This window comes from Malus sylvestris, chromosome 17 (assembly GCF_916048215.2).
Source record: "Malus sylvestris chromosome 17, drMalSylv7.2, whole genome shotgun sequence".
NCBI lineage: Eukaryota > Viridiplantae > Streptophyta > Magnoliopsida > Rosales > Rosaceae > Malus > Malus sylvestris.
This window is the reverse complement of record NC_062276.1, coordinates 31532479-31553116: the sequence shown is the minus strand read 5'-3', so window position 1 is coordinate 31553116 and position 20638 is coordinate 31532479. Positions and strand designations below refer to the sequence as shown.

The 20638-nt window shown below is 39.2% G+C and overlaps 1 protein-coding gene and 1 pseudogene across 2 annotated transcripts in view; one reads left to right on the top strand and one right to left on the bottom strand.

Annotated features, from left to right (window-relative positions):
• Positions 1 to 17775, bottom strand: part of LOC126611015 (uncharacterized) — a 98483-nt gene extending 80708 nt beyond the window's left edge. The window contains exons 1-2 of one of the 2 annotated variants that reach the window (XR_007618664.1): positions 16239 to 17775; positions 10900 to 11083 (exon numbers count right to left, since the gene is read on the bottom strand). Coding sequence is in view for 1 of the 2 variants with exons in the window: in XM_050279200.1 (XP_050135157.1) it covers positions 16239 to 16808 (570 nt within the window). In the remaining variant the exon portion in view is untranslated. Of the gene's footprint in view, positions 1 to 10899; positions 11084 to 16238 lie in introns of those variants that run through there. The other variant, XM_050279200.1, reaches the window with a different exon arrangement.
• Positions 9870 to 20595, top strand: LOC126611013 (probable glutathione S-transferase DHAR2, chloroplastic; annotated as a pseudogene).
• The last annotated feature ends 43 nt before the right edge of the window (positions 20596 to 20638 follow it).

The window sequence follows — 20638 nt, the reverse complement described above, 5'->3', positions numbered from 1 at the left end:
GATACGTGGTGTACCATCTCGTATGATAGTCATATTGAAAAAAATACAGGATGATACATCATATGTTATTATATCAATGGTGGAATATGTGTGTTAAAAAGTTAATAACTTAAAAAATACAATATCCCACCACTTATATAAAAACATATGATGTATCACCAATTTCTTATCACAATGAAAATTTTCTCGTACATTACATGTTTTTATATAAGTGGTAAAAAAAAATTTTAAAGTTATTAACTTTTCAACACATATATCTCATTATTTATATAATAATATGTGATGTATTACTTCGTGTTCCGAATAGAAGAGATAAGGAAACATTGGAGGCCATAACAAGTGGGATATTTTTTATTTAATTTGTGGGCTTTTGGGATTGTGATTATTTATTTATTTATTAAATGGTGAGGGCTGATTGGGGAGTTTGTGCGGTGAGTGTATAAATTTGGTCCGGCAGGTACGTAAACAAGCGTAAAAAAGGATAAGAGCCGTGGCAGCACGGAAAGGATCAGGAGACCATTAAATTCATCAAATTCATTAATTCAAATTTTTAAAATTTGGTTTAATAATTAAAATTATTATAATTTTTAAAAAATCATATATTTTTAACTGTTATATCAAATTTTGAAAATCCGAATTAATAAATTTGATGGATTTAAAATGGAAGAGATCGGAGAGGATCCCTCTCCGTGGCAGCACCGCCACGTTACAAAAAAAAGATGCTGATTGCGAATTTGTTAGTGATGAGAGAGAGAGAGAGAGAGAGAGAGAGGGCACACGGCAAACAAATCAGGTGGCCGTACGCTTCCATCAATTGAGAGCCATTCCCATTCTGACTGAATGAAATACAAGGTCCAGCTGCGTTGTGTACCCAAACGCATTTGCAAACCCCCACTGCCCTTCATCAGCGCGTCTCTATATGCTAACGAGTAATGCTACATTTATTATATATTTGTACAATTATTTGTACCACATTTTAATAGAGGTAGAGCTTGTTAACACATGTGAGATTTATCTTAACTCATCAACACATATGAATCTTATCTCTATTAGAGAGATGGTACAAATTATAAAATAAATATGTGGTAAGAAAAACATTTTTGTATGTTAATTGCTATATCTAGTAGAATAACGAGAAAATTTGAGCATGTTTTCCTGAATTTTAGTTGAATCATAGTTTTGATTTTTCTATTAGGAAAAAATATTGAAAATGTCATATGAAATTATACATCATTTTTAGTTAGTTATATAAACTAAAATTTTGAGTTATTTGCCGTATTAACTTTCAAAAATTATTAATTTGTTATCTCAACTTAACTCTATTAATTTTTTTTCTCAAAATAAGTCATGTGCCTTGAACATGACGTGGTTTCAAGGTTATTCCATACTTTTAACTCCCCATAACTCTTCAAGATTATTTCGAACATTTCAACATTTTTTTAAGAGGAAATTGTAGCAATGGTCCCTTAACTAAAAATCAATTACCATTGGTCCCTTAACTTATTAAAACGTGTAACTATGGTCATTTTTGTTAACTCCGTTCAAATTTCCGTCAAAATGAGTTACGATCAAGGGGCAAATATAGAAAACCAAATGAAAAAAATTATCACAATGGTCCCTAAACTTTAACCCAATTAGAGAAATTGTCCCCCAATGTTAACTCAATTGTAGCAACGGTCATTCCAACATGAATCATTTTGATGAAATTCTGGTGGAGTTAATGATCATAACTGCACATTTTGATGAGTTAAGGGACCAATGGTCATGAATTTTTAATTGAGGAACCATTCCTCTAATTAGGTTAAAGTTAAGAGACCATTGCTACAATTTTTTCTTTGAACAAGTGGACCGCGTTGAATTCTTAAAGTTTGTAATTAGTTAAACTCCATGTTAGTGTGCCTAGTATACTTTTTTAGTATTTCACCATAAGTTTTTGAAACGAACATGACATGTTTTTTTACTAGTCAAAATTTTTTATTCGTACCAAAAAGAATTAACTTGTGAAAAGGAGGTTATATGTCTGAAATAAATTTATTCATCCATCTCCTAGTGTACATATATCTTTCTATTATAAAAATAAAGTTAAAAATCCAAAATAAATCAAACAAAAGTCATATACAACGCACATGACTTATTCAAATCTCGATATTAGCAAGTATTGAGTATATTTTCGTGTGCAATACAAAGGATCAATGAATACATTAATATAATTTGCTCCCCCAACCAGTGATCAATATGACTGAGATGTCCAGCGAGTGTCAACACCTGCTCTAGGTCGAGTCGGAAGAAGTAGTTTCCGTATACAAAACCCACATGAGGAGGGGTCTGAGGATCAACTCTTACGGGAAGGGATCTTTTTCATCAAGTCTACTAAGATATACAATTCGAGTTTTTGAAATTTGATCAAACGGTTACAAACTTGATCTTACTTTAAAAGTTTTAATAACTTTAGTCTTTGAATCAAATTTCAAAGATCCGGATTGTATGCCTTGAAGATCTACTTGGTGAAAAGGATCTGAAGTATATCATTTCCCAACTTTTACTTCACACTTTGACATCTGGACTAACACCTCACCAATCAGATCGAGCTTAGTGTCAGCATGTTGCCACGTGGAGAACCCTCAGTGCAAGTGCTTGACACGCCCCCCTCCATATTGTAAACACCATCTCGAGAATACCACCCAGCCTATGTATTCAAGGGGGGCCCACGATGAGGCGGGAGTGCCGGAGGCTTCAAATGTCGACATCGTTTGTGGACCCAGTGGGACCCGCCGAAAAATAAGTATACTTCTTCTCCTCTTTGTGGGACCGGCTAACCCAATTTTTATACACGGAAATGGTTACCGCATCACGTTTAAGACTAAACGGCGTTTTATGTAACGGCCTTTTTGAGGACGAAAATGCTTTTTGTGTAAGAGGGGGTCCGCTATCCGAACCTGACACCTGTCCAATAGGGCTGACACCTGTCACTGAAATTGATCCATCACCATTTGATTCTGCCACGTGTTTTTTGGGTCCATCGTGCAAAGCGTTCAAGATTCTCTCAATCGCGGTTGTCCCAGACAATATGAGATCCGCTCCGGGGTTTTGTCTCTCAAGCATGCAGTTTGAGAGATTCGAACCATTTAAAAAAAAAAAAAAAGATTAATACTGTTTAAATTTTTTAGTTTTTGTGAAGTTGATTAGTAAAATAAATTAATAAATATCGTAAAATTAAAGGTGCATACTCCAAACAAAGAATTCTCCTCACACCACCTCTACGGCTCCATGTATCCCTCGCCATGCAGTCCTTACCTTTTACTTTGCGTTAATATCTATATTTTCTGTTCTGCAGTCCACATTACACTTTACGTTTTAATTTTTACTTTTTACTTTCTCACGGTAAAAATATTTGCATTAAGCATGGATGTTAATCATTCCGATATTCATTGATATAAACTAACAAAAGTGGTAACGAATTACCATTAGGTTTAATCTCATTCAGCTCACAAAATCTACCAACTATTGGGAAGCAATCAAACTTTTTATTTGTATAGAGAGAGTTCCTCTTGAAAATTGTTTGGAAGCACTTCTAAAACAATTGAAATTGTTTTTAGATTATAAAAAACGCTTCAGATAATATTTGACCAAAAAAATTTAAAAGCTATTTAAAGTTGAAAAAATAAATACTTGAAAAGTTTTTATAAGAAGCGCTTGTATTTTTCTTAAAAGTTTCATTTGAAACGGATGCTTTTTTTTTTTCTTCTCCTTTGTTTTTAAGTATTTTCAAATTAAATCATGCTTGTAATTTTGTTATTGGCCTAATACAAGTACTATTCCTCCGGAATTTGACCTTGTTTATTCCTTGAACACACAAAATTAATTCTTCCTCCAAATACAAAAGCCAATAAGATTCCTCCATCGCAAATTACAATCTCATCGGAAAGCTACTATCTTGTCGCATTACGTACGTACGTAATCCCACAATTATTTCCAAATCAAACATATTAAATCGCTAATCTTGATGTACGTATTTGTCATTTGTTAATCATATAATGTCGTATAGATTAACAGAAAACATGGTGTGTGTAAATGTTAAGGTTTTTTGTTAATCATATTACTTATGACTAGATGCTTAGATTAGTGTTTCTTTAAATATTCGCGCCGGCAATTAACGATCAGAAACAAGTACAATAAACAAGTCGTTTGAGATTTAATTAATTAATCACACATCCTAATCTGAGCTCCTGTTGATTACAACAACTTATTCCTAGAAGTTTGAAATTTAACAATAAAATACCCATCAATTATGTAGATATTGTCATAGTCGATGAGATCATGAAAGTAATGGGAGAACTGACCCATTAAAACCATATTATAAAATGACGAGTGACCGTGTTTAGAGTATAATTAACTGAAATAATACATGAGATTAAAATAGGGTCGAGTCACATTCCACATGGTGTCCTACTTGCTGAGTCAATTTACTCGTTAATTATTTCACTACTTAATACTACAGTTTAGTAGTATTTATTTTTATTTGTAGGTGAGAGGTTTCAGCTTTAATTTTCGTCAAAACAAAATTTAAACCATATTATTGATAGTTCATTATAAGGTTAAATCCATCATCTTTCTTTTAATGTGGATAATATCATTTGTTCAAACAGAAAAAACTCATCAATTTTTTTATGTAACCAAAGAAAATAAAGGCTTGACACAAAGGTAGGTTTCGAGAGGTGACAATCGGGTTGTGTTCGAACATAAGCTACTAAGACTTAATAGCTCAAGTGTTCGAACGTGATCTTTTATTCTTTTTTAGTTTACACATGTTATTAATTATTTTAGCTACTAATTTTTTATGGGTAGTGTTATCCACACATTTTTACCTTTCACGCACTCCTCTTAAGTATTGGTTGTAGAATCGAATGAATTGAAGAAGATCAATGAATAAAAATCAACAAGGGTGTATGAGAGGTAAAAATGAGCATGTGAACAGCCCTATCCTTTTTCTATTTTTTTATTTTGTTAAATGTGTGAACTTCAAAAATAATATTTGTAAATAAAAATAATAATTAAGAAAACATTTGCAAATCTTAATAAACTAAAGATGAAGGCTAGTGTCGTGAAATTCTCATTTTGTTACATCACTTAACAAAGAGCTTGACAGAAAACTTAACGGAAATATTAAAGTATTAAAAAAATCAAAATTTAGGTATGTAAATGGAACAAAAAAAAAGTGTAGCAAAACGATATTTAATGGTAATCAAGTGATAATTATCCAAAAGTAAAGGACAGGTTAGAATGAAGTAAGCATCCACTCAAATCGAATCCGACCTTATCTCGATCATTTATTGGATAGGTTGATGCTTTTTTTTGCCATGTCAACTCAAACCCAACCCAATTTTTACTCTGAATTCTCTCATGTGCATATTACTGATCCCGCTTCATATTTTATAAGCCAGATACAAAATTGAATGACTCTAATTGAAGTTTGTGTTGATTTTTATTTGAACAATGAATGATAATGTTGTCTTTGTTGAAGGAAACTTTAGAGAGTGAGGATAGAAGAAAGATAACAATAGAGAAAGAAAAGGATCTTAGTTTGTTTGTAATTGCTTGCTTTTCTCTCATGGCCTTATATCTTTATTTATCTGAATCACATGAGCTTCACCTGCCCTACAAGTAATACAAGTCATAAGGGGTTTTGATTCCCAAATCTTATTGGAATCCTACTTCTAGATTTGCACACTCAAACTCTTAAATAATAGTAACTACAACACTCTTCCTTGAATATGTAAAGCTTAAGAAGTAGTTGCATCATGTCTTCTCGGATGATTGTTGAGATCTTGATATGCACCAAATCTCAGGTTTCCTAACTCAACCTACAAGTAGCAATGGCAATGGTAGAATAGCAAGGAAAAAGAGAGAGAGAGAGAGAGAGAGAGAGAGAGAGAGATGTTTTTGTAATATATTTCTTTAGTGGATATAACTAATCACTTAACAACTTAATTAAAAGAGAGAGAGAGAGAGAGATGTTTTTGTAATATTTTTCTTTAGGGGATATAACTAATCACTTAACAACTTAATTAAAATACTTATTTAATAGCTAAATTGTGATTAATATAATCACAGCTATAACAGATCTTCAAACAACATAGGAAGTTACACACACGTGCTACATCCCGACTCAAAATATTCACCTAGACTCCGAATCAAGCTGTGCTGGCCGACACCATAAAGGTGACGAAGCCAGAAAGTGTAGTGATGTGGAAAATGTGAATGAATTTAAACCTAAAAGTGCCTAAATCTAAGAGTGCGCTTGTGAGCGGGAATGAATCCATTTCACACGTGATGTCAGAGTATAAGTAAAGTACAGTAGAGGTAAGATGAGAATTATACCATCGAATGTAAACACCTATATCAAAGTTTGCCAATAATCCTTATTGACACGAAAGCTCAGCTACCAAACCTGGACGGGCGAAAAACAAGGGTAAGTGGGCCTAAAAACAAAGCTTTGTAAAACCTTTTCGAAAATATAATAACCCCTCGTCATAAAATAAGTATAGTTTCCAAATATAACATACTACGTATAGTATGAAAATACTTACCGTAACAGTAAAATCGTCAAAGATGCAATACTTCATAATACTTCGTAAAGAAACACATATCACCCGATAATTCCAATATCTCGAATAAACAAACATATGCTAACAGGTGCTCATCGACGTATGTTGACACACGAGTTCATGCAGAGGTATTCTGAAATGAATAGGACTAGGTGTAATAATGATTTACGCTCTAGTACTACAATCACGTGAAGACTGATGCTATGCGCATCACATATGAGTCCTAATTGCCTATAGCAATCTAGGACATGATTGACACCTACAATGGATCCAAAATGAGCGTATGGTGCAATGTGAGCATACACGGAAAGCCTGGCCTTGGTTCGAGCGAGTATAAACACCAGTGTAGTATGCATGATGAGCAGTAATATAAATATGATCATATTACAGAAATTTCGTAATTGACAACGATAAAATGATAATATTCTTGACCGTAATTATATTCCTGGCCTTACGTCAAAATATGCATAATCGTGCATCCGTAGAATTTATGAGAATTTCATAAATTATGCCAATACACTATTTCTAACAAAAAATGTTAGTCTAATCTAGGCGTAACGTAGAAAATTCTTTATTAAATATATAAATGGAAACTAAATAAATATATAATATTTAAAAATAAAGACCCATTCACAGATCATGTTGTCGGGTTGAACTCGGCTCGCGAGCTTTGAAGATCCTTGCGATTCGTTTCACCTAGAAACTAAACTGTTGATGCACAAAATCAGTGAGGACTTTGGTACAACAGAAAGTGTTAAGTTTGTGACATTCGCTAGATTTCTTCGGTCACTAGTGTGGATAAGTATGTAAATGGATAGAGACAGGGAAACAAACACAAGATGTACGTGGTTTACCTAGATTGGCTACGTCCACGGAGTAGATGAGTTCTCATTAATTGTGAAGGGTTTACACAAGTACATAGGTTCAAGCTCTCCTTTTGTGAGTACTAGTGAATGATTTAGTACAAATGACATTAGGATATATTGTGAGAGAATGATCTCTATTTATAGAAGAGAGTTTATAGTTTCATTCTGACATTGACACGTGTCGTGTTGTGATTGGCTTCTGATGTTGACATGTGTCGCGTTATGATTGGCTTCTGATGTCGACACGTGTCGCACTGTGATTGGCCTCATGGTCGGAGGGAAACTCTTCTGGGTCCTTGATGGTATAACGTTGACCGGTGCTCAGTAGTTTCAAGATTGGTCAAGTATGGTATAAACAGAAACCATTAACGTAAATATATAATGTACTAATGTATAAACGCGTTTTTCGTACAAAGTACAACTAATAAAGGAACTATTTTTAAATGGTCGAATTTCAAAAAACGGACGGTGGATTTGGATTCGGCACGTTGAGAAACCTAAGGATGGACCTCCAGTTCCTCCACGCACCGCTACAAGGTGGCTGCATTGGCACCCACTCGCCGACCATCACGCGCGCCATGTGCCGATCACCACGCATGCCACGCTCATTCTTTGCATGTTTCTAGATTTTGTAGATTTTCTTCCCAACTTTCAGAGCTCATTTCGAGCTCAATTCTTAACTAAATTCGATGATTCAAAGGTCAATTTGAAGCTAGAAATGTAGGGAACAAAACCATACCAAAATAGGGCCAAGTTATGGTCGGCATTGATCGGAAAAATATTCTAAATGTGGTTATATGGTCACGGCCCCTTGCTGGAAAAACTGTAGAATTTTCTTCTTCCGAGTTATTTCAACATTAACCATTCACCAAAACGCCTGAACTAAGTCACACATCCATAATTTCAATGAGAGAAGTTAAATCTAGTGTTCTCGGACCTTACCTTAGTCGGAATCGACAAGAAATCGTCGGAGAAGATGATGAACAATGGTACTAGCTACTGTGCAGTGCAAGCTTCACGTTTGGGTTTGAAGTTCACAGTCTTAGCTTAATGGAGATGGGGAATAACAAGGTGTGGTGGTGGTTTAATGGTTTGGCTCACCGGAGTCGGCGAGTGATGGCGGTTTAGGATTACAGTTCACAGAGACTGCAGAGACGAGAGTGAGAGAGATGAGCGAGCTCGAGGCTCTGTCCCCTTGGTTCTTGCTTCATAGATGAGTGGTGATCTGCCGTGATGTTGATGGGCGTCATGGCACTCGGATGACTCTACATTTGCAGAGAAGGAGAATGATACAGAAGGTTTGAGAAAAAGAGAGTTATGGTGAGGGCTGAGAAAGAAAGAGAGGTGAGGTGGCAATGAGAAAGAGGAGATAGTTGAAGAAAGAAAAAAAAAACAAAAATGAGAGAGTTCCAAGAGATAAGGAGACACGGGAGAAAGGGAAAGAGTGGGGTGTGAGCCCCATTGGCTCACAAAACAAAGCCACAAAAGAAAAATAGAAAAATATCTCCCATAACATGAATTTACAAAAATGCCCTTCACGCTCCGTAATTTGTAAAATCTTTGTCGTAATTCCGCATTCAGTTCTGCTTGAGCCTATAGTCAAGTACTTCAAGGATACGCTAAAAGAATATTTTGTATGTCTCACTATGCGCTCGTCAACGAAAGTCAACAACCTTGCCTCTAGGAGTATTTTTCGTCAATTCACTATTTTCAAATTAATAAAATCGTAAAATTAGTGATGGATTGTTACACACGAATCGAAATTAAAATTCCATTAGGGAAACATAAACTCATAAAAACTTGAAAATGGTAAACCCCAAAGCGGGACAAAACCTAAAGATTTGGACAAAAAAGTGAGAAGTGCAAAGTCGAAACTTGAAGAAAACAAGCGGTGATTAAGGTTGATATCAAGTATGACCAACCTATAAGAGCAACTCCACCCTTGGAGCCATCCCCCCTGGCAATCCACTATTGAATCCACCCTATTGAATAGTAACTGCCTTTAATGAATAATAACTACCATTAATGAACAATAATTACCTTTTGCATCTCCACCCTTGGAGCCCTCCCCCTGGCAATAGGTAATAAAATAGTAGTTTTTTTGTTTGTTTAAATAATATAAAATAAAAAAAAACAGGGAAATGAGACTGTAGGGCCTCGGGCTGACACAAAAAACAATAAAAAAATGTCTTGGCCCTCGGGCTGCAACTCTCACTCGGGCCCTCCATAGCTGGAGAAGAATTAACAGACCCTTAGGCTCCTTCCTGCAGCCCGTCCCCCGTCCAAAAACGAAGGCTGGAGTTGCTCTAAGTGTCTCGCTGGAACCTTGCCAGGTTAACAAAACCGAGTCGCATTTTGGGAAAAAAATTTAAATAAATAAATTTGAGACGTGTTTGCCACGCGTAAAGTTACAATCTGGAACTTCTTGGTACACAAAATCAGCTGTACGGAATATAGCTAGCTCCAGTATCACTCTTCGCCACTCCTAATCAGGCTAATCTCCACGATAAGCTTTAGAAATTGCAATGTTGACCACCGCCAAAATCCATCCGGCAGCCTCCACTGTACTCTCCTCCAGCATTAAACACCACCTCCGGCCGCCTCCCAACGCCGTCGTATTCAGAACCAACCCCAACTCCCTGCGGCGCCGCGGCACCACAAGAACCCTCACGGTGGCAATGGTTGCCCCTCTGGACGTTTGCGCCAAGGCCTCCACCACTGTTCCCAACAAGCTCGGCGACTGTAAGTCTGTTTTGTGTCCTAGAAACTGCGGGAAAAATTCGCAAATTTCAATTGGATCTTTCTTAGTTTAGCATTTCTTAGTGTATCCATGTAGCAGATTTGTAGCATTGCCATGTTCGCGCTTCCAGTACGCCAAATACGTAGAAATTGATAATTTAGCTGTTCTTATCTATGTTTTGGAGGAGGTAAAAATGAGTGGAAAGGTTTGGGAATTCCAATAGTTATCGAAATTATGGAACTTAATGTGAAAAGATGATGTCTTTACATTGTTACTTACATAGACTGAACAATGCAATGAGCTCTCATTGTTAGTGCAGATTCTGGAACCGAAAATTACCAAAAGAAGAAACTAAACTTTTGACAGGCATTGTTGGAAATGTCTGATATGTATATCGATTTATACTCTTGTATGATTTTATTGTTATGTAATGGTTTATGATTATTGAGTGGGAAATCGTTTAATGTTTTATTGTACGTAGCGGTAGCATTTGAATCGGGGGGAGCGCATGGTTAACTGTTTGTTTGATAACTTGTCTTTCCTAGGTCCATTTTGTCAAAGGGTGTTGCTGACTCTAGAGGAAAAGCATCTCCCTTATGACCTGAAGTTGGTAGACTTGGGCAACAAGCCAGAATGGTGATTATCTGAATTGATCTTGGATTAAATTTGATTTCTTTCGTGTTGTTTCTTTCTCTACAACAACAACAACAACAAAGCCTTTTCCCACTAAGTGGGGTCGGCTATATGAATCCTAGAACGCCATTGCGCTCGGTTTTGTGTCATGTCCTCCATTAGATCCAAGTACTCAAGTCTTTTCTTAGGGTCTCTTCCAAAGTTTTCCTAGGTCTTCCTCTACCCCTTCGGCCCTGAACCTCTGTCCCGTAGTCACATTTTCGAACCGGAGCGTCAGTAGGCCTTCTTTGCACATGTCCAAACCACCGGAACCGATTTTCTTTCATATTTCCTTCAATTTTGGCTACTCCTACTTTACCTCGGATATCCTCATTCCCAATCTTATCCTTTCTCGTGTGCCCATACATCCCACGAGGCATCCTCATCTCCGCTACACCCATTTTGTGTACGTGTTGATGCTTCACCGCCCAAAATTATGTGCCATACAACATCGCTGGCCTTATTGCCGTCCTATAAAATTTTTCCTTGAGCTTCAGCGGCCTACGACGGTCACACAACACGCCGGATGCACTTTTACACTTCATCCATCCAGCTTGTATTCTATGGTTGAGATCTTCATCTAATTCTCCGTTCTCTTGCAAGATAGATCCTAGGTAGCGAAAACGGTCACTTTTTGTGATCTTCGCTAGATTGCTCCGGTCATTAGTGTGGATAAGTATATAAATGGATAGAGATAGGAAAGCAAACACAAGATGTACGTGGTTCACTCAGATTGGCTACGTCCACAGAATATAGGAGTTCTCATTAATTGTGAAGGGTTTACACAAGTACATAGGTTCAAGCTCTCCTTTAGTGAGTACAAGTGAATGATTTAGTACAATGACATTAGGAAATATTGTGGGAGAATGATCTCGTAACCACGAAACTTCTAAGTATCGGAGTGTGGTATCGTCTTGACTTGCCTTATCTGTCTCATAGGTAGATGTGGCATCTTCTCTAGAAGTACTCTTCCTCCATCCAGGGGTGGTATCTGTAACTGGTGGAGATGCACAAGGTAATGTATCAATTTCACTTGAAGCTTACTTGTAGTTTCAGGCTTGGTCAAGTGCGATACAAACCATGTAGTAGGAGTCCCCCAAGTCGCCGAGCTAGGGGATCTGCTGAAAGAGGTGACAGACAAGGTAAGCAATCAGAGCTCCGGCTGATTGTTCACATTCTCCCTATCTTGCAGGCAGCATGAAGGATAAAGAGAAGAAAAATGAGAAGAGATGATATTGGATACTTTTGCTTTTGAAGAAGTAACTTTCCACAGGCTTATTCTTGAACTGGGCTGGAGGGTTTTCAGGTTTCCTCCAGAGTATAAGGCCGACTGAAGAATTTGAGGGTCAAAACAAGTCCATCAAATCTAGAGTACGTTCGACCCTGCTGATATGGGATACTTTTGCTTTTGACAGAGTAGTAGATGTATCGGCACGTGTGCTGTTACGCTTGTCTCCACATGATTTCTTGTATCCTTCTCACTTGCCCTATCTGTTCCTCAGGCAGATGCGGTATCTTCCCTGGAAGCATAAGATGTTGAAGATGAGTACTCGAGAGCAATGCCAGGTAAGTAATCAGGTAAGGGGTTCCAGGCAGTCCGTTCCTGGCTGGAAGCTTGATTCCAAGTGCTGACTGATTGCTCTCTTTCTCCTTGTCTTGCAAGTAAGAACAAGGTCAAAGGAAAAGACAGGGAAAAAGCATGATATGGGATACTCTTGCTTTTAACCCTGATGATATGAGATATTCTTGCTCTAGTATAGCTTGTTTACAGAGGTATTATCGGGGGGAAAGAAAGCTGAATATTTCGAAAGGCTTCGTTGGGAGTGCCCTCTCAGATAAGAGGAAGGGTTGAGCATTTTTGCAGGTCTGCCTGTCCGTTGGGGATGGAGGTCGACATATATAGGAGTCTCCCTAACATCAAGTAATAATGCTATTCCTTTACCCTGTTTGGTCATAGCACGGTAGTGGGGGCTGCCAACTTCACATGTTTTAACTCTGTCAGAGCACTTTGAAAAAGTGGTCTGTGGTATCTGGAAAGCTGATGTTGCGTGTGAAGATTACAGACAAGCTTTATCCAAGGAGATCCAGCTCTTGAAGTTGGGAAAGTGGTGCCTCTTCGGTTTTCAAACAAGCAATCCTGTCAGGGATCTGGCTCTCGAGATTCGAAAAACGATGCCTCTTCGATTTTTGAGAAAGCAATCCTGCTGGGGGTCTGGCTCTCGAGATTCGGAGAGCGGTGTCTCTTTGATTTTTGAGAAAGTAATCATGTTGGGAGTCTGGCTCTCGAGATTCGGAGGGCGGTGCCTCTTCGATTTTGGAGCAAGCAATCTTGTTGGGACTGTTTTCTCGAATGTGAGTAAAGGTTGGGCATGTTTGCTAGTCTACCTTGCCACGAAGCACAGAGGTTGACACACAAGGACTTTCCAATTATCCAGCAGTGGCACTGTTCCTTTACCCTCTCTTCGATTTTTTAGAAAGTAATCATGTTGGGAGTCTGGCTCTCGAGATTCGGAGGGCGGTGCCTCTTCGATTTTGGAGCAAGCAATCTTGTTGGGAGTGTTTTCTCGAATGTGAGTAAAGGTTGGGCATGTTTGCTAGTCTACCTTGCCACGAAGCACAGAGGTTGACACACAGGGACTTTCCAATTATCCCGCAGTGGTACTGTTCCTTTACCCTCTCTTCGATTTTTGAGAAAGTAATCATGTTGGGAGTCTGGCTCTCGAGATTCGGAGGGCGGTGCCTCTTCGATTTTGGAGCAAGCAATCTTGTTGGGAGTGTTTTCTCGAATGTGAGTAAAGGTTGGGCATGTTTGCTAGTCTACCTTGCCAAGAAGCACAGAGGTTGACACACCGGGACTTTCCAATTATCCAGCAGTGGTACTGTTCCTTTACCCTTGTGGGTAATAATATGGTAGCTAGACCTTCAAAATTTATGTATCTAAACTTTGTTAGTGTTGTTTCTTTGCTATTCTTTTACCCTTCTTGGTCAGAAAGATGTAGTGGGAGCTGCAAGCTTCACGTGTCTCAACTTTGTCAGAGAACTTTGGCAAAGTTATTTGTGGTACCCATGAGCTACTGTTGCGTGTGGGAAGTGGGTGATTGAACAGTACGATTCATGTGCTTTCTACTTCGCCAGAAATCTTCGACAGAATGCCCATAATTTCCGCAAAGCTGAGTGTGCGTGTGACAGGTGCTGACAAGGCTGGAAAAGTAGGTGCCTCTTCGATTTCTGAGATCGGCCCTCATGGTCTCTGAGTAGCCTAGCTTTTGAGAAAGCAAGCCTCTTCGATTTCTGAGATCGGCCTTCGTGGTCTTTGAGCAGCCTAGCTTTTGAGAAAGCAAACGCCTCTTCGATTTCTGAGATCGACCCTCGTGGTCTCTGAGCAACCCAGCTTTTGAGAAAGCAAACGCCTCTTCGATTTCTGAGCAGGCACCTCTTCGATTTCTGAAGCTTCGTCGAGTGCAGATTTTTATAAGGGCTGACATTAAGTTCCAAAGCACACTTGAATATCCACCAGTAGAAGCTCAATTCTTGCACTTCTAAGATCTTGATTTGTCCGAAGGCATTTATTGCCTTCGTCTTCTGGGGCTGTACCGCGTAATGAAGCTCCAAATGATCAACCTCTGATGCCTCCTCCTTCTAGGGTTCTGTCCAGTACTGAGTAGGGCTGGGCAAACGGGTCCTGGACCCGCGGGTAGGGGCGGGTAATGCGGGTACGGGGCGGGTACAGATATTGTAAATTCAAAAGGGGGCGGGGCGGGGCGGGTACATGTAAATAACGGGGCGGGGCGGGTACAGAAATGGGAAAATACGGGCCCCCGGCCCGGACCGTTGATTCCTACCTTGATTTCCTACGTTGATTTCCTACCGTTGATTTCACCCTCTCTCTCTCTTATTCTTGTCCGAGACTCCCAAGACTCTCATTCTCATACTCACTTCCTCCATTCTCTCGATCTCTCCTCCCTCGATCTCTCCTCCTTGAATCTCCTTCAACCTTCCAACATGCAAAATCTCCTCTCCTTTATTGCCGCCACCATCATCATCATTATCGCCGCCGTCGATGAGCTAGGGTACCGCGAGGTGGGCCTGAGAACTAGGGTTTACACTGAGGTGGTGTCGGCGATGCTTGAATCCGACGGCAATTGATCCATTTCTCTCTCAATTTGTCTGATTCGTTCTGTCAGAGTCCTCTCGAGTTCTAGGGTTTACACGAAAATGGCGTCGACGATGACATGAGGCTCCAGAATCCAGATCGGAGATGCTCCGAGGGACCTGAGGGATAGTAGAGATAGAAGATAGACGATGATGGCGCGACGACGATAGCGAGCTCGTCGATGATGGTGGGCTCCAGATCGACGAAGATGACGCGACAACCACCACCCACCACCACTATCGCCGGCGCGACAACCACCACCCACCACCACTATCGAGGACAGTATCATCCTTGCGAGTTCTGGGTTCTGTTATGTTTTTTTTTCCTGTTTATATGTTGATTGTTGTTTCTTTTCAATTTTGATGTTTTGATCATTGTTTGGTGGTTGGTTTTGTCTGTGTGCATGATTAAAGGGGTTTGATTTGTTGTTTTTGCATCTGGGCTTTCATTTATTGCTTGCTGTGCAGCTGTGCTGCTTGTTCTCGTATGTGGTGGGGAAGACGACCTCAACGAGGTCGTCCCTTCTCTTCTATGGCTAAAAGAAAAAATGGGTACCCGTGGACCCGCCCGAACCGGCCCGTTTTAACCGGGCCGGGTAATGTCCGGTTCCTATACAAGAAAATCCAATCCCCGCCCCGTCCCGGCCCGTTTCGTTTAACCTCCGGTTCCTACAAACTTAGGTTCGGCCCGGCTCGCCCCGGCCCGTGCCCAGCCCTAGTACTGAGGCTCCGAATGATCTCCCTCCGGTGCCTTCTCTTTCTGGGGCTCTACCGACTGCTGAGACTTCTCCTAAGCAACCTTTGTGAAGGCTCCCTCTTGTTTGTTTATTTTGACTCAAGTATATGTACATATTTGTAACTTATCGGGGATATCAATAAATAAGCTTTCCTTCATTTCAACGTATTGTGTTAAATACACCAAAGCCTTCTTCGCTAAGTTCTTTGAATTTTCTGTTGTTGAAGCTTTGTGAGTGGAGCATGTAGGTTGAGGTAGTGTTCCCTTAATTTCCCGAGTGAGGAAAACTTCTCGGTTGGAGACTTGGAAAATCCAAGTCACTGAGTGGGATCGGCTATATGAATCTTAGAACGCCATTGTGTTCTGTCCTGTGTCATGTCCTCCGTTAGATCCAAGTACTCTAAGTCTTTTCTTATGGTATTTTCCAAAGTTTTCCTAGGTTTTCCTCTACCCCTTCGGCCCTGAACCTCTGTCCCATAGTCGCATCTTCTAATCGGAGCGTCAGTAGGCCTTCTTTGCACATGTCCAAACCACCGTAACCGATTTTCTCTCATCTTTCCTTCAATTTCGGCTACTCCTACTTTACCCCAGATATCCTCATTCCTAATCTTATCCTTTCTCATGTGCCCACACATCCAACGAAGCATCCTCATCTCCGCTACACCCATTTTGTGTACGTGTTGATGCTTCACCGCCCAACATTCTGTGCCATACAGCATCGCCGGCCTTATTGCCGTCCTATAAAATTTTCCCTTGAGCTTCAGTGGCATACGGCGGTCACACAACACGCCGGATGCACTCTTCCACTTCATCCATCCAGCTTGTATTCTATGGTTGAGATCTCCATCTAATTCTCCGTTCTTTTGCAAGATAGATCCTAGGTAACGAAAACGGTCGCTCTTTGGTATTTCTTGATCTCCGATCCTCACCCCTAACTCGTTTTGGCCTCCATTTGCACTGAACTTGCACTCCATATATTCTTTCTTTGATAAGACTTTTAGATTCCAACACTTCTCTCCAAAGGTTAAGCTTTGCATTTACCCATTCCTGAGTTTCATCTATCAACACTATATCGTCTGCGAAAAGCATATACCAAGGGATATCATCTTGAATATGTCCTGTTAACTCATCCATTACCAACGCAAAAAGGTAAGGACTTAAGGATGAGCCTTGATGTAATCCTACAGTTATGGGAAAGCTTTCGGTTTGTCCTTCATGAGTTCTTACGGCAGTCTTTGCTCCTTCATACATATCCTGTATAGCTTGGATATATGCTACTCGTACTCATTTCTTCTCTAAAATCCTCCAAAGAATGTCTCTTGGGACCCTATCATACGCTTTTTCCAAATCTATAAAGACCATGCGTAAATCCTTTTTTCCATCTCTATATCTTTGCATCAATCTTCGTAAGAGATAGATTGCCTCCATGGTTGAACGCCCTGGCATGAACCCGAATTGGTTGTCCGAAACCCGTGTCTCTTGCCTCAATCTATGCTCAATGACTCTCTCCCAGAGCTTCATTGTATGACTCATTAGCTTAATACCCCTATAGTTCATGCAATTTTGTACATCGCCCTTATTCTTGTATATAGGCACCAAAGTGCTCGTTCGCCACTCATTTGGCATCTTCTTCATTTTCAAAATCCTATTGAAAATGTCAGTGAGCCATGTTATACCCGTCTCTCCCAAAACTTTCCACACTTCGATTGGTATATCGTCTGGGCCTACTGCTTTTCTATGCTTCATCTTCTTCAAAGTTACAACCACTTCTTCCTTCCGGATTCTACGATAAAAAGAGTAGTTTCTACACTCTTCTGAGTTACTCAACTCCCCTAAAGAAGCACTCCTTTCATGTCCTTCATTGAAAAGATTATGAAAATAACCTTTCCATCTGTCTTTAACCGCGTTCTCTGTAGCAAGAACCTTTCCATCCTCATCCTTGATGCACCTCACTTGGTTTAGGTCCCTTGTCTTCTTTTCCCTTGCTCTAGCTAGTTTATAGATATCCTTGAAAAATAGTTACTTGGGTATGCTGTAGCGCATAAATGTAAATTGAAATTAGCTGCTGCTATGTCGTTTTATCATTTTAGTTCAATGATTTTGTTTTATTAATTTGTTCCTGCTTTAGGTTCTTAAAAATTAACTCGGAAGGTAAAGTTCCTGTGGTCAAACTTGATGAGAAGTGGGTTGCGGATTCAGATATTATTACACAAGCACTGGAAGAAAAGTACCCAGAACCACCTTTGGCAACCCCCCCCTGAGAAGGCTTCAGTGTATGTTATATGTCCTTTACTGTGCATTACTGTTTCTTTTACTTTTCACTAGGACATATCACATATGTTATGGGCTTGACGAATGGCGAAATATTGGAGCGCCAATGGTAGTCTTGTCTAGATTTTCATTTTACTTATTCTGAGTAGTGCTTCCATCATGATTATAGACCAAATTTATTTTCCTGATATCATGGGGCTGTTTTGAGAAATATCTTATGTTAAGTTCACCTTCAATTTGTTCGATAGTCAAAACCTGTACTGATTTATTTTAGAATTCTAGTTTTGACTTTGCTGTCTTGTCATAATATTTAAATTTTTTAGAATCATATTTCAAGCACTAGAGAGGTCGCACTTGGTGCGATGGCAAGTGCCTTCGCCCATAAGCGGTAGGTCTCGGGTTCGAGACTTGGGAGCAGCCTCTCCATAAATGGGGGTAAGGCTAGCCGACATTCACCTCTCCCAGACCCTGCGTAAAGCGGGAGCCTTGTGCACTGGGTACGACCTTTATATTTCAAGCACTAGAATAAGTAATTCTGATTCATCTTTGCAGTGGATCAAAGATCTTCTCTACATTTATCGGTTTCCTAAAGAGCAAAGACCCCAAGGATGGAACTGAACAAGCATTGCTAAAGAACTTAGCTCTTTCAACGATTATCTCAAAGAAAATGTGAGCCCTTCTACATTCCTTCCAGTTCATATTAAGGAAGATTTCATCACATTTTTGAATAACTTTTGCCTTGAGTTTATATCAACTTGCTAATTTTGTTTTGCTTGTTCTTGAAAGATCATTTGTTTGCATATGAATAATCAAATGAATAGCGAGAATGGGTTTTTAATACAACTGAATAAAAGTCTGCACCCAACAAAAATACTAGTGATCAGTCCAAAAATTGGCAAATGGTCTGTAAATTTCCTATCTATAACACACTTACCCTCAACATTCGGTGGCTGTTTTCTGTTTCTTAAAGACTCTTTGAAATGTCTAGTCCAAAGAACACCTTGTATTCTATTTTCTACTTTCTCACTTTCCTTGAATAAAATTTTGTTTCTTATAAAAAACTGAGCCACAAATGATTGCTTCTTCCTCCTCCCGAGTCACAAGATTACCGTGTGTGAAGGTATGATGGTCAGTCATTGATCTTCTGTTTGATAGGAAACTTTAGAGAGGCATCAGTATGTGCCTCGATACGGAGATGCCCTGTAGATTAATAGAAAATACCACAACCTAAAGAACCTTTGAGGTACTTCAAAATGCATGAATACATTCATGAGACCTGTGAGGAAGTCGTGCAGTGGTCAATTGATTCACAACATTGATTGCATGGGAGATATTTATTGACACGTTTTGGAGCCAAGGTAATATACGTCTTTCATTTAGAATGTCAAACTATGTAATTCCTCTAAGACAAGTGATTCACAACAATGGTATCTTAGCATTCTTATCCTGCTAAATCCATGTGGGATTAAACCATCAATGGTTATAACACAAGATTAAAAACAGGGAATCATGTTGTAACAATTTCTTGTTTACCTAAAAAAAAAAAAGCAGCTTTAGGTTGTGGTTTCGGTGTAGTAGCCCTTGATGCATGTGCATTTTGTGAAGTTAAAATCTTCTTGTACAGTCATGCTTAGAAAAACCAAATTGAATGGTTATATCTCTGACATTTGTCTTTTGATTTATGTAAGGGTCCTTTTATCAATGGGAAAGAGGTTTCTGCTGCTGATTTGTCGCTTGGACCCAAGTTGTATCATCTAGAGATTGCTCTGGGGCATTTCAAAGATTGGTCAATTCCTGATTCCCTTCCATATGTGAAATCTTACATGAAGGTATGTGAATTGACATTTGTGTGTCACTAACAAGTTTACTGCTAAGGAACAAGAGGTTTATCTTGATTATGAAATTGCCACCACAACTCCTGGAATTTTGCTAAGAAATTAACTAATTACATCCGGATGCACTTTTCCTGGACTCTCATCAGGAATTTTGAAATTGGACTTGCAAGAATGTCAAGGATCGGATGAACTTATCCCATGTTAATGAAAGTACTGTGACCGTATTGTAAAAAATTTTGCGATCGTTTGAGTTTATCCCATCTAGTTCTTGCTTTTTACTCATGCTTGTGGGAGGACTAGAACCCATTTTGTACATAGTGATGTATGTTCCTAACACTGCTGAATTTCTGACTTGCAGAGTATATTCTCACTGGATTCATTCGTTAAAACTAGTGCCCTGAAAGAAGATGTCATTGCGGGTTGGCGTCCGAAAGTCTTGGGTTAAAATGTCTTGCTGCTGTTCTCTCTAGGTATATACTTTAACTTTACCTGTACTGTACCTTAATCAAGTCAATCATTTCTGTATCATTGACTTAGTGTATTGGAAGTCACATTGTCAGATGAGGGAGTACACCGAGTTCATAGACTCTGGCGGGAAAAAGAAAAACAAGAAGGTCATTGAACGGGTTTAGAGTTTGGAGTGTCTTGTGTGTATTGTAAATTAGAAACTCCTCAGTTAAGTATATGTGTTGAGTTACTAAGTGGATTCAAATGCTAATGCAGATGTTGGAATATCTCAAGTTTTGCCATCCTTCTGTTTT